At 51.5% G+C, this 14814-nt stretch overlaps 1 protein-coding gene across 4 annotated transcripts in view; it reads right to left on the reverse strand.

Annotated features, from left to right (window-relative positions):
• Positions 1-14814, reverse strand: part of NRF1 (nuclear respiratory factor 1) — a 687565-nt gene that overhangs the window by 158240 nt on the left and 514511 nt on the right. For all 4 annotated transcript variants that reach the window (XM_085653634.1, XM_085653631.1, XM_085653635.1 and 1 more), the window contains one exon: positions 9615-9739. In XM_085653634.1, coding sequence (XP_085509760.1) covers positions 9615-9739 — 125 coding nt within the window. The remainder of the gene's footprint in view (positions 1-9614; positions 9740-14814) is intronic.

Consider the following 14814-nt stretch of genomic DNA (forward strand, 5'->3'; position numbering starts at 1 on the left):
GCATTGTGAAAGGGGAGGTAGCAGAGTCCTTCCTCTTTGGAGGTGGAGGCGGAGCCGGTTTGTCCAAATGTCTCTTTTTAGAAGAGAGTGTCAAATGTCCAGTTTTTGGATCCTTGGTAAGAGTCTTTTTCAAGGGATCCGGTGTAAACAGTTCCTGTGACAATGTTTGTTCCGTCGGTGCCGAAGGTTTCAGGGCCGATGACTTTTTAGGCTTGTCCGTGCCGTGCTTAGCACTGGGCTTGGGAACCCCCGATTTCTTGGTCGGCGCCGAGGTGGGCTTCGGCGTAGAAGTGTCGGTGCCGAGGTCCTTATGGGGTTTGGTCGGTACCGAAGGCTGGGTTTCGACACCGAGGACTTTGGTGCGGAGCTCGGTGTCGAGGTAGAGGCCGGTCTCTTTTTCGGTGCCGAAGTGTTTCTCGGCACCGCCGGAGGGCTGGCTCGAGCCCGAGCCGGAAGGCTTATTTGGCTTCTTCACCGGGCCCGAAGGTGGGGTGTTTGAAGCAGTGTCTCTGCTCTTGCCTAGGCCCGGAGGGAAAGGCGTGACCGAAGCCTTTTTGGGTGTGGGCGCGGGAGGGGGTATAGTACTCACGACCCTCTGCGCCGGGGTAATGTCTTCCACATCTGAGTCGTCGGCTTCGGAAGCACTGACTAGGTCCTCTTCGGTGTGCTGCTGTCCCGGATCTTCGACGTCGTCCCCGAAGATGTCAACTGGAACCGAGGTCGAGGAGTGCGCCATGTTTCGTCTGGCTCTTCGATCTCGAATAGTCTTTTTCGATCTGAAAGATTTGCAGGCCGGACAGTCTCGAGTCTCGTGTACAGGGGAGAGGCAGAGGTTGCACACCTCATCAAGATCGTGTGGGGGAATTTGGACCCACATCGAGGGCACTTCTTGAAAGGAGTTCTTTCCATCAGCCGGGAACGGAGCTTGGGTAGGCCCAAAGGCCGCCGTCGACGACTGGAATCGAAGATGTGTCGAAGAGAAGGTGATTGAGGAGATCTGGATCTGAACAATACCGCGATGAGCGAGGATTCCGCTTCGATCGTCGAACTGGAAATGTTCGGAACCGGAGCGCGAAGTATTACATCCGAGCCCGATGGCGGAAAAAAACATTCTGAGGATGGAGCCGAAGCCCCTGCGCAATACGATCCAAGGGAGGAGTCACCGACCTCATGACTTCCAAAGACTTTCCAAGAGGAAAAACAAACTGCAAACATCCGGGCCCAACACCAGATGGCGATCTATGCAAAAGTGTGTAATCTGCAGCTCATATGCCTCGAACATTGTGTTTTTATCCCCCGGGAAGACGATATTGCAATGTGTTGGTGTTTGTAATAAAATATCTATTTATACAACTACACTGTGTGATTCTTTTCACTTAACCTGTACCGTAAGATTAAGTACTGGTAAAACAAGCTGCTTTACATCCTACTGGGCTAAGCCTGAAGGCTGTTTGCCACAGCTACCACTTAGAGAGCTTTCTAAGGTTGTCTAAGACCACTAAAATCACCAAAAGGGTTGTCTGGATTAGTGCAGGGTGCTACACTAACAGAAGTGAGCACCATATACTACGCCAGCCTCTCACAATTTGTCACTGGTATTTTATCCAAATGAGAATGGGGACTTGGTCTTTTTAAGAGGTGATGGAAGTCTGGACTAGGATGAAGCAAAAAATTAAATCCGATGCCGTGGAACAGCCAACTGGACACTTTTTCTGCAGGCCACCATTAAGCTCTGGAGGAAAAGCTTTTCAATGTTTCCAGACTTTCTTCTGGTGCTTAAACAACCACAGGAGTACACGTCCAAGGTCCCCAGGACATCAGATTAGGACACTTAGATTCTCAGGGTGTCAGTCAGAGGGCAACAGCAAGGACCAGTTCAGGTCCTGGTGCCACTGGTCAGCTGAGCATTTCCAGGAAAGGCCTGTTGTAGCTTGCTGTATCCCTGTAGCCACACAAGAAGACAGCCAAGTGACCCTCGGAGTCCCCTTCTTTGTTTTTGGTACAAGAGGGAGCAGATCCAGTCCTTCAGTGCAACCCTCGGATCACCGACAGCAGGCCCAGGCCTCTTGTGATCTTCTGCAGCTCCAGTGCCCTGAGGAGGTGCTTTGTGGGGGCCACATTTATTGCTAGCACCAGCTAGTGGGTGGATTGGGATGACTCCTGGTCACATCCTAACCTGGGGGCAACCCTCACCAGTTTACAGCAGTTCTTGTTTGCTTACTATAAAACAAACCCACAGTGCACCTCAATCCCAAAACCAAAGATTGTGTACCCCTTCTTCCCATGTGCAGAAGCTGTGTGCCCACCCAGAGAAGAGGCCAGGGTAAAGAGGAGTCCCCTTCTCTGTGGTCACTCAAAATTGGCTCTGGGGGTAGCTTTCCTCCCATACGGTTTGGTGTTTTGGGGGACAAAGGCTGAGGCCTTTCCATGTGTCACCTAACATTTGCTTGTGACAGTAAATTGAGTTTCTGGGCCAGCCCCAGCTAGTCTTCCTGCCAGAGGAAGAAAAAACCTCACCAATCCCACTCCATTGTCCGTGCCCTGGGAGCAGTTTTCACACCTCATTCAGACAAAGTACAGGCTGGTCAATGGCTGGACAGCCAATGCAAAGTAGTCGCCAGCAGGATTTATGCAGGGTAAATGCTACTTTTTAAAAGTTAACATTTCAATATATTTTAGGCCACTGGAGGCACGGGAGGAACACATGGTTGACTAAATTATGAAGCAAGAAAAAGTAAATTATGCTGCCCATTTTATGATAGTCATTATTTTATAGTTTTTACAGAGGTTAACACGGTGTAGGTAAAGGTTTCATCTCTTTAGTACTAGTTTAATACGCAAATACCGAAATAGGCAACAGAAAGGGGGCCAGTCAACTTTTGCAAAGGGCCTTGCACTTCGCTGCAGCATGTCAACGCGTTTTTTAGTAACTTTTGAATAATTTGACGTAGAAACAATTTTTTTTTGTTAAATATGCAGATTATGTTGCAGATGGTGGATCATTTCACAAATACAGTAAAACAAGCTATACATATGTGGAAAACAGAGCAGCCATAAAATCACATAATTTAAGTGGCCATGAACAGATATACTAATAATCCAACTTCACCATTAGATTAAATCTTTATTGAACAAGTTACTTACCTTCGGTAACGATGCATCTGTAAGAAACATTAGCTAGTTAGATTCCTCACCTTAGAATATCCCCAGGCGTCAGGCTGAATCCGGAAAGATTTTTCGTCAGCAATACCCCTTGCGGGTCGCCTGCGGCTCCGCGTCAGTCGTCGGCGTTATGTGCCGGAATGACGTCGGAGTACTTAGACGCCGCCCTCGCGCACTGACGTCAGTTCTTGTACATAGCTTTCCGCGCCAGGAACGCAGAGCCATGCAAGAGACCGACACTGGTTCCAAAAAATCTAGGGCCCTGAAAAGGATAGCCTTAACCCTAGATGTCAGTTCGCAGAACGGGGAGGATGGGTGGGTCGGTGAGGAATCTAACTAACTAATGTTTCTTACAGATACATCGTTACCGAATGTAAGTAACTTGTTCATCTGAAAGAAACACGTTAGTTAGATTCCTCACCTTAGAATAGATACCCCAGCAATACCAACCCTGGTGGTGGGTCTGCGAACCAAGATCACACTAGAAAGTCCTGGAGAACAGAACGGCCAAAGAAGCCGTCTCTCCGGACTTGGCTGTCCAGGCAATAGTGCTTAGCAAACGTGTGCAGTGAAGCCCACGTCTACGCCTGACAGATGAACCGCAAGGGAACTCCCCGGCCCAGGGCAGTAGAGGCCGCTGTGGCCCGGGTGGAATGGGCCCTCAACCCAACAGGAGGGTCCTTTTTTGCCAAGGAGTAACACATTTTAATACACAACACGACCCACCGCGAGATGGTCCGTTTGTGTACCGCTTTCCCCTTCTTAGCTCCTACGTATCCAACAAAAAGTTGGTCGTCCACCCGGAACTGTTTGGTGCGGTCCAAATAAAAGTACAGCGCCCGTTTTGGGTCCAGACGGTGGAGCCTCTCTTCCTCTTTTGAAGGATGCGGAGGCGGAAAGAAGGTGGGCAACGTGACAGATTGCCCGAGATGAAATGGGGTCACCACTTTCGGCAGAAAAGAAGGACAAGGCCGGAGGACAACCTTGTCCGGATGAACAGAAATAAAGGGAGGCTTAGATGACAAAGCCTGGAGCTCACTCACTCGTCTAGTTGAGGTGATAGCTACCAGGAAAGCAGTTTTCAGGGTCAGAAGATGAATGGGACAATTGTGAAGAGGCTCAAAAGGAGCGCACATCAGAAAGGTCAGAACAAGATTCAAGTCCCACTGAGGCATTACCAAGGGGACATGCGAGTAATGCCTTTGAGAAAACGTGAAACAACAGGGGACTTGAAAAGAGAAGGCTGATCAGGAAGCCGTGAGAAGGCAGAGATTGCAGCAAGATAACCTTTCAAGGTGCCCAGAGCAGAGCCCTGCTGGGCCAAAGAAAGAAGAAAGAGTAGAACCTCAGAAAGAGGGGCGGAAAGGGGATCCACAGCCTTTGCTGTGCACCATGCCACAAATTTGTTCCACCGGCAGGCATATACCGTCTTTGTGGAGGGACGCCTGGCTGCCAGAATGACATCACAGACTTCAGGAGGCAAGTCAAATGGCATCAACTGCCGCCGCTCAATCTCCACGCATGGAAGTGGAGGCTGGACAGGTTCGGGTGGAGGACCGTCCCCTGATGCTGCGACAGAAGGTCCTCCTGAAGAGGCAGTCGTATCTGAGGATCGATTGACATACTGAGTAGCTCGGGATACCAGAACCTTCGTGCCCAATCCGGAGCCACTAAGATAACTTGGACCCGGTCGCGCCTGATCTTCTTCAGCACTTTGGGCAGAAGTGGTATAGGCGGAAAGGCGTACAACAGACCGCAACTCCACTCGCGACGAAAAGCGTCTCCGAGCGAGTGCTGCCTTGGAAATTCCAACGCACAGAACTGCTGACATTGCGCGTTCTCTTAGGTGGCAAATAGATCTAACCAAGGCTCTCCCCACTGCAGAAAGAGACCTTGCGCCACGTACGAGTTCAGACGCCATTCGTGATCCATCATGCACCGGCGGCTGAGTTAGTCTGCTCTGGCGTTCAGAGAGCCTGCTAGATGTTGAACCACCAGGGTGATGCCCTGGTGTTCCAGCCATGTCCAGAGGCGCAGAGCCTCCTGACAAAGGGTCCACGACCCCACCCGCCCGGTTTGTTGCAATACCACATGGCGGTGGTGTTGTCCGTGAACACCTGCACGACACTTCCCCGGACAGAGTGAAGGAAGGCTTTCAGTGCAAGCCGGATCGCTCTCAGCTCCAAAAGGTTGATATGGAGTTGAGACTCCGCCGGAGACCAGAGTCCTCTGATCTCCGCCTCTCCCATGTGGCCCCCCCATCCCAGGAGGGACGCGTCCGTCACTACTACGTGCTCCGGTTGGGGTAGGGAGAGGCATCTGCCGCTGACCCAATCGCGGTCCGTGAGCCACCACTGCATCTGTTTCGCAGTGCCCTCCGAGATCAAGACATGGTCGGACAGGTTGCCTCGATGCTGGGCCCACTGCAGAGCCCGCATTCGCCACCTGGCGTAATGCACTAACAGGATGCAGGAGGCCATCAGCCCCAGAAGCCGCAGCACCAACCTGACCGAAACCCAGGATAGAGGCCGAAAGATGGGAATCAGAGCCTGAATATCCCGGACCCGCTGTTCCGGAGGATAAGCCCGGAACTGCGCCGAATCGAGAACCGCTCCGATGAAGAGGAGCTTCTGGGAGGGACTCAGGTGTGACTTCGGCACGTTGATGGAGAACCCCAGCAAATGCAGGAGGTCGGCCGTAGTCTGGAGGTGGGAGATGACTTGCTGGGGCGAGCCCGCCTTCAACAGCCAGTCGTCGAGATAGGGGAAGACTGGAACCCCCGATCTGCGCAGATGAGCTGCGCCCACCGCCATCACTTTCGTGAACACCCGAGGGGCACTGGTGAGGCCGAAGGGGAGCACGATGAACTGAAAGTGCTCTTGACCCAACGTGAACCGCAGGTAACGCCGGTGGGCCGGCAGGACGGGGTTGTGAAAATAGGCGTCCTGCAAGCTAAAGTTAGCATCTTGAACTGTTCCTTCCAGAGGAAGGTGTTGACGCTCCTGAGGTCCAAGATAGGGCGTAGGCCCCCTTTGCCCTTCTTGGGAACCAGAAAGTAGTGGGAATAGCAACCACGGCCTACTTCTGGACCAGGAACGCGCTCGACGGCCTCTTTGGCCAAGAGGGCCGTAACTTCCTCCCGCAGAAGATTCAAGTGATCCTCCGATATACGGTGGCACTGCGGTGGCATGGCTGGAGGGTCGTCTCGGAGGGGAGGGAGTAGCCCCTTCGGACGATTTGCAGCACCCACCTGTATGAAGTGATGGAGCGCCAGTGGAGCAGGTGATGGCAAACTCTGCCGCCCACTGGCATGGAATGGGCCTGAAAGCTCGGACTTGGAAGGCTTTGAGGCGGATGCTGCCGGGGTGGATGTGGACTGACCGGCACGTTGTCCTCTAGAACCGCCACGGCAGAACCCACGTCCGCGACCGCATGCAGGTTGGTTCTGCGGCCGGTGGCTAGGCGGACGTGAGTAGGCGCCCCTTCCTTGGCCACGAAAGGGGCGAAAGGCGGAAGTGTGCGGCCGTGGGGCCGAGAGATCCAAGGACGTGGCCGTAGCCCGGGAGTCCTTAAAACGAGCCAGCGCACTATCCGCCTTCTCACCAAAAAGGCGAGCGCCATCAAAGGGCATATCCATGAGGGTACTCTGGACATCCCCCGAAAAAGACGTGGACATCAGCCAGGTGTGGCGCCGGAGCGCCACCGTGGTGGAAATCGCCCTACCCAGCGAGTCCGTGGTGTCAAGTCCACACCGTATGGCATGTCGCGCTGCATCTCGCCCGTCAGCAAGTGCCTGGGAGAGACGTGTCCGGGCCTCCACCAGACACAGTGGCAGCACGTCCTCCACCGTATCCCACAGAGAGTGGGAGAAACGGTCCAAGACGCAAGCGGTGTTCAAAGACCGCAGGCCCAAACTTAGGGAAGAGAACAGTTTCTTGCCGAACTGTTCCAGCCTCTTGGATTCCCGATCCGGAGGAGCAGACGGGAAGGAGGATTGGCAAGTGTAGGCCTGGATAACCAGGCTCTCAGGGTGGGGTGTTGGGACAGGAAACTAGGGTCGCCCGGAGCAGGGCGGTGGCGCCAGGCCACTTTCCAATCCACAGGAGGAACTGTGGAGGGTTTGGACTAAGTTCCCTGCAGAACGTCGACGAGGGCCTCATTGAACTGCAGCAGAGGCTCTGTGGAGCTTGCTGACGGTTGAAGCACCTCTGAGGATATTAGTCCTCACGGCCACAGCAGGCAACTCGAGCCCCAGGGCTTCGGCCGCCTTGCGCAGCACCACGGAAAAAGCTGCACCTTCCTCCGAAGCCACAGTCGGAGGAGAGATGAAACCAGCGTCCGGCGAAGTGTCCAGTTCATCTGCCCAGTCCTGTGCAAGTTGACCCTGGAGGGCCATAGGGTCCCCAGACCCCTCCCAGTCGCCCCCGTCATCCGATTCCAAACCGGAAGAACGATCGGAGCCGGACGGTAGATGAAAACGTTCATCCATCGGTGTGGGTTGCGGCGCCGGGCGGCACCGTGCCGGCGTCCGGTCCGGACAGGGACTAAACCAGGGAACGGCGTCGTCCGGAGACGGCGCCAAAGGTGGAACCGGTGTCGGCGCCGGCGGAGGAGGCGTCGTGAGGTCGACCGGCGCCGACAGAGATCCAGGGCTGGATCTCTCGGGGACCTGCAGCGTCGGGTCCGAAGTCGTCGACGGGGCCGGAGCCGCTGGCACGCGAGGTCGCCCAGTCGAGCCTGCGGGGCCCGAAGGCGCGCCGGCAGGCGTCGACGGCAGAGCCAGGCCCCTCATGGCCGAGAGGAAGGCACTGACCTCCGCCGGAGTCGCGTCAGTCCCAGGGACCGGCGGGTATGGAGACGGACGCGGCTCCTGCGGCTCCATCGGAGCCGCAGGGGTGGGACCACCCTGACCCTCGGCCGAGTCGACCAACCGGCGAGGGGAGTCCGGAGAGCGGTGTCGCCTCTTGGACTTCTTGGAACGCTTCGACTTACCCGAAGAATTCGAGCCCGACGAGCGATGATGATGACAGCGGCTCCGCGACCGGTCCTTGGACCTCCTCCTGGACCGGGACCGTGAGCAGCGCGGAGCCGAGTCTCGAGAAGCTTACGGGACCGCTCCCGCCTAGCCTTCGAGGTCAAGGCCTGACAGTCAGGGCACGACTCCGCGTCGTGGTCGGCCCCCAGGCAGTAAAGGCACCGGCGATGATCCGTCACCGACATCAGGCAATGACAGGCGTCACAGGCCTTAAATCCAGGCATCCTACCAGCACCAGAGTCGAGTCGACAAAGACCAAAAAGAGTCAAAAAAGTTTTAGTCAAAATTTGACTAAGGGGTAAGCTCTTCCCGGATCGGCGCTGTCTGGCGCGGAAAAAAGAACTGACGTCAGCGCGCGAGGGCGGCGTCTAAGTACTCCGACGACGTCATTCTGGCGCACGACGCAGACGACGGACGCGGAGCCGCAGACGACGCCTAGCGATGCGCAAGGGGTATTGCTGACAAAAAATCTTTCCGGATCCAGCCTGACGCCTGGGGATATTCTAAGGTGAGGAATCTAACTTGTTTCTTTCAGATGAACATAAAATAAGTCTTTGAATGGAGTCTTCGCTCATTCAGGTCAAAAGTTCCACATTTTACTTTTTCTATGTACCAGTTACATCCCGACTCATCACAATGTCGTTTTGGGTGGAGTTCCTGGGGACACATGCCATGTCAAACATTTTACCCTCTACATATTCTGCAACCTACCTTGCAGTGGGAATTATTTAATATTTTAAATCAGTCTTCCCTACCTGCCAAAATGGCTGCGTTGTACAGGTTGGGGCAGCAGGGTTCAAGCTGGTGCTGTCAAGCTACACAGGGTAGGCCTGAAATCATGTTTTAACTGACAATGTAATAGATTTCACAATAGGTGATGCAGTCCACAAGTGGTATTTACCTTTTCATGTCATGGTCTTACTTTTGCCCTATATATTACAGCCTTATAGGAACGTGAAATGTGCACCAATTGGGTTTTAAGCACATTTCAATATATTTTGGGTGTACGAGCACATACAGTAGGCACTGGATAGTAGAGGAGGAGGGCTCCTGTGTGATGATCTTTGACCCTCAAGATGAGAATTATGCTTCAAGAAGAGGTTTGAAAATCCAAACATAGGGGGTTAACACCAAGGGCCATAATGTCACCATTAACAGGATTACAAGACATTGTGGACTATCTAAGGGGATCTTAACTGGATTACCTAATGTGTTGTTAGGCTTTAAGAGGTGTCTTGTACTTGAATAACATCCATTCTGGATGACAGGACCTCTTAATGCAGGAACTCCGCATACATATCAAAGCTCTCTGAAATTAGTTGCATTCTGTCTTGTTTATTGCATTCTGAGTGATAAATAAAAGGATCATTAAGTGATGTAAAGGATGTATTCATTCATACCCCCTCCCTTATCTTACCATTGGCGTCTTGGACTCCAGTAAGTGCTCCAACTGCTGCTGCAGTCTCACCGGACAAAACTATCTGTCCCCCTCCCTGGAGGGTGGCTTCAGCAAGTGTGGCCACAGCGTGGGCTGCTGCTTCACTGCAGTCAAAGAGGCAAAGAGAACAGACACAAACATGAAGAAAGAATTAATAAAAAAAATTAAAACATGTAGAACTCACATTGCAGAGGTGAAGGAGGACAGCAGAGCTTAGGGTCTATGCATTACTGAACAAGTTACTTACCTTCGGTAACTATGTATCTGGTAGAGAGTTGTAGATTCCTTTCCCTAGAATTTTCCCCAGGTGTCAGTCTGGATCCGGAGCTTTTTCAACAGCAGTACCCTAGTGCGTTGGTTGGTGGCATTAGTTGGCTTCGCGTCGGTTGTCGGCGACGTGGGCACTGGAACTGATGTCACAGGATCTATATAGACAGCATCCATGCACGCTGACATCAGTTCTTAACAAAAGTTACCACGAAAGAAGCGCAGAGCAATGAAAGACACTGACCACTGGTGCGTCAAAAATATGGGCCTTTAGGGAAGTCTCTTTCCCTAGAAATCAGTTCGCAGAGCAGGGAGGATGGGTGGGGCGGTAATAAATCTACAAACTAATCTATGTCTCTACCAGATACATCGGTACCAAAGGTAAGTAACTTGTTCATCTGATAGAGACTATTAGTTGTATATTCCTTACCTAAGAATAGATACTCCAGCAATACCAACCCCGGTCTGCAAACCAAAATCACACAAGGAAGTCCTGGAGGACAGAATGGGCAAGGTACGGACTTGGCTGTCCAGATAGTGTCTGGTAAACGTGTGCAGGGAAGTCCACATCGCTGCCTGACATGTCAAGGATTTGGACTCCGCGTGCTAACTCAGTGATTGCCGCTGTTGCTCTAGTGGAGTCAGCACGCAACCCCACAGGAGGTTACTTCTTCGCCAATGCATAGCATATTTTAATGCAGAGGACAACCGATCGAGAGATGGTCAGTTACTGCACAGCCCGATCTTTTTTGGCGCCCACATAGCCAATGAAGAGTTGATCATCCACCCGGAAGTCCTTGGTATGGGCAAGATAGAATGACAATGCACGTTTTGGATCCAGGCGGTGGAGTCTCTCCTCCTCTTTGGAGGGGTGTAGGGCGGGTAAAAGGTGGGCAGAGTGATTAATTGTCCCAGATGAAAAGGTGTGACAACTTAAGGGAGGAACAAAGCTTTCGTTCAAAGCACCACTTTATCCAGATGGACAGACAGATAAGGAGGCTTGTTAACTCCGCGAGCAGAGGTGATGGCAATAAGGAAAGCAGTTTTAATAGTGAGAAGCCTAAGAGGGCAATTATGAAAAGTCTCGAAGGGAGTGCACATAAGAAAAGTCGAGATTAAATTCAAATCCCACTGGGGCATTATGAAAGGCGACACGAGTAAGGCCCTTAAGGAACCTATTTACAATGGGAGACTTGAACAAGGAAGTCTGATCTGAAGTCAAAAAAAGCAGAGATAGCTGCAAGATAACCCTTAAGGGTGCCCAAAGCAGAGTCCTGCTGGGCCAAAGAAATTATGTAAAAAGAAACTGAAAGAGAGGAAGAAAGGAGATCAACAGCCTTTGCTGTGCACCATGCCACAAATTTGTTCCATCTACAGGCGTATACCGATTTAGTGGAGAGATGCCTCACTGCCAAGATGACAGCACAGACTTCAGAAGGAAGATAGAAAGCTGTCAACTGCCTCCGCTCAATCTCCACGCAAGGAAGTGGAGGCTGGACAGGTTCGGGTGTAGAACCATCCCCTGCTGCTGCGACAGAAGATCCTCCCAAGAGGCAGTCTGAGCGGAGGATCAATGGCCATGCTCAGAACGTCGGAATACCAGACTCTTCGGGTCCAATCTGAAGCCACAAGAATAACTTGTGCTCTGTCATGCTTGATCTTTGTGAGCATTCTGGGCAGAGGTGGTTAGGCGGAAAGGTAGAGGAGGCCGCGAAGCTGCACTCCTGACGTAAAGCGTTGGCTAATGAGCGCTGCCTTGGAAACTCCAATGGACAATACTACTGACATTATGCGTTCTCTTCGGAGGCGAACAGATCTAAACATAGCTCTCTGAAAGAGACCTTGCGCCACCTCTGGATGGAGATGCCATTTGTGATCGACCAGGCACCGACGGTTGAGTTTGTCCGCTCTGGCATTCCGAGAACCCGCCAGGAGTTGAACCACCAGGGTTATGCCCTGATGTTCCAGACGTGCCTAGAGGTGGAGAGCCTCCTGAGACAGGGTCCACGACCCCACTATTAGTTGCAGCACCACATGGCAGTTGTGTTTTCTGTTAACACCTGCAGAACTTTCCCTTTAAGAGAGGGAAGGAATGCCTTTAGTGCCAGTCTGATTGCCCAGAGCTCCAGAAGATTGATATGGAGACCGGGCTCTGCCAGAGACTAGACACCTCTGATCTCCACCTCTCCCAGGTGGCCGGCCCATCCCAGGAGTGACATCTTTCACAATCATTAGATCTGGTTGGGGAAGGGAGATGTATCTGTCTCTGACCCAAATCTGGTTCGGTAGCCACCACTGCAGTTGATGTGCTGTTCCCTCCGAGATCTAGGACATAGTCGGAAAGATTTCCCCAATGCTGCGCCCACTGGAACTTCAGGTCCCGCTGCAGAACCCACATATACCACCTGGCATGATCCACTAGCAGGATGCAGGATGCCATGAGGCCCAGCAGCCTCAGAGTCATCCTCATCGAAATCCGGGATAGAGGCTGAACCATCAGTATCATAGCCCGAATAACCAGGACTTGCTGCTTGGGATGATAGGCCTGAAACTGCACTGTGTCCAGAGCCACCCGATGAAATGGAGCATCTGAGAGGGAGTCAGGTGTGACTCCGGCATGTTGATAGTAAACCCCAGCGAGTGCAGGAGGTCCATAATGTTCTGGCGATGCGAGACAACAGCCTGGGGTAAGGTCACCTTCAACAGGCAGTCGTCGAGATAGGTCGTATTTCTGATCTGTGCAGATGAGCTGTGACCACTGCCATCCCCTTTGTGAACACCCGATGGGCACTAGTAAGGCCAAACAGGAGTACAGTAAACTGAAAGTGCTTGTGGCCCACCGCGAACGTTAAGTAACAACTGTGGGCAGGCAGGATGGGCATATGGAAATAAGCGTCCTGCAAGTCCAATGGTACCATGCAGTCTCCTGGGTCGAGGGCAGAAAGGAACTGACTAAAGGGAGCATTTTGAACTTCTCCTTCCGGAGGATGAAGTTGAGGATCTGGAGGATCTAAGATAAGACGCATGTCTTTGTCTTTCTTGGGCACCACGTTCTACTCCAGGCACCACGTTCTACTTTTTGTACAGAGACCCTCTCTCTATGCCTCCCTTGGTCAAGAGAGCGGTAAGGATAAGTTACTTACCTGTAATCCTAGTTCTCTTCCAGGGTATACTCATCAAAGTCATAAGCACTGAATTATCTCCGCCCATGTGCGGGAACCCAGAGCATATACAAAAATACATATATATATTTGTATGTAGTAGAAAAGGAGTACATAGTACGAGATAAATATACACATATACATGTAGAACATAAAAAATATGCATCCCTAAACATACCCAATAGGCTAAGAAGCCAGATTTACATGTATTTCTCTAGTATGAAAATAACCTAGAAATATATAATGTGAGAGAAGGACATGTACAGTAATAGCATTCTGCAAAAAACGTATTTTCATCAAAGAAAACAGGTAATGGCAGGCAATTAGCCAATAGAAGGCTGCATAAATCAATAACATCCCTGTACAGAAAAGGAAACTGGCACCTTGCCTTTAAGGCCTCAGAGACCCTGAGCACTTTGCCTTTAAGGCATCCAGGAGACCCTACTCCCATCATGCACCACAGGTGACAGTAAGGTCAGTTCTTTTGTACGGTATCAGAAACCTGTAGGAACCTGCATCAAAGATGGAAGAAGAACAAGTAAACTGCCAATGCTCGTCCGGGGAGGCGGGAGGGTTGCTTATGACTTTGATGAGTATACCCCTGGAAGAAAACTAGGATTACAGGTAAGTAAGAGAGGAGAGGAGTTGGCCTAATGGCTAGGGCGCTCGACCTCGGACCTGGGGAACTGGGTTAGAGTCTCGGTAATGACACTGAACTTCCTGTGATTCTGGGCAAATCACTTAATCTCCCCGTGCCTATCAAAAAATGAATGTGTGTAACGTAACTGGTGCTATGTAAAGCGCTCTGATACCTGATTGGATATGGGTCAAGTTCGCGCTATATAAAACTCTGCAAAAAAAAAAAAAAAGTAACTTATCCTTCTCTTCTAGGGGATACTCACCAATAATCATAAGCACTGAATAGAGTAGCAAGCCCATACCATCTTCCGAGCGGACGAGCAAAAAACAGCGAACTTAACAGACGTACACATGTTAAACAGTATTAGCAAACAAGTTTCTCAGTGAGGCTTGCCAAACCTGAGCGTCTGCCTGCGTCTCAGCATCTAAACAGTAGTGGTGAGTAAAGGTATGAACTGATCGCCATGTAACTGCTTTACAAATTTCTACCATGGGGACATTCCTCAGGAGAGCCGTGGTAGAAGCTTTTCCCCTAGTGGAATGGGCCTTAGACTTCCCCGGAAGGGATTTGTTGGCCAATTGGTATGAAAGAAGAATACAAGAAACTATCCATCTAGAAATGGATCTTTTGGAAGCTGCAGAACCTGTGTTAACAGGACCATAGTTAAACAAACGTTCTGATTTCCTCAGTGTCTTTGTTCTGTCCAAATGAAACTTAAGAACCCTCTTGAGATCTAGGGAATGGAGAGATCTTTCTGGAGGATTCGGGAAAAAGGTAGGTAAAGTGATAGTCTGGTTAATGTGAAAGTCCGAGACTACTTTAGGCAAAAAGCTAGGAAGTGTTCTGAGAACTACTCTGTTAGCGTGGAACACAGTATAAGGTTCCTTACAGCAAAGAGCCTGGATCTCACTCACCCTGCGGGGTAGGTCGAGTAAGATCGACCAGCGTTTGTCCAGAACAGAGACCGGATCCACCGAGGCCCTCCAGAGTCTGGGCCGAAGCTGCCAGCGTCAAAGGCCGAGGGCCCCCAACCAACTCTGCGGGGCTCAAAGGCACACCAGCAGAGAAGGGCTGCCCAAAAATGAGGTACAGGGCCTCATAAAACTTTTGG

This window comes from Triturus cristatus, chromosome 4_1, assembly GCF_964204655.1.
Source record: "Triturus cristatus chromosome 4_1, aTriCri1.1, whole genome shotgun sequence".
Lineage (NCBI taxonomy): Eukaryota > Metazoa > Chordata > Amphibia > Caudata > Salamandridae > Triturus > Triturus cristatus.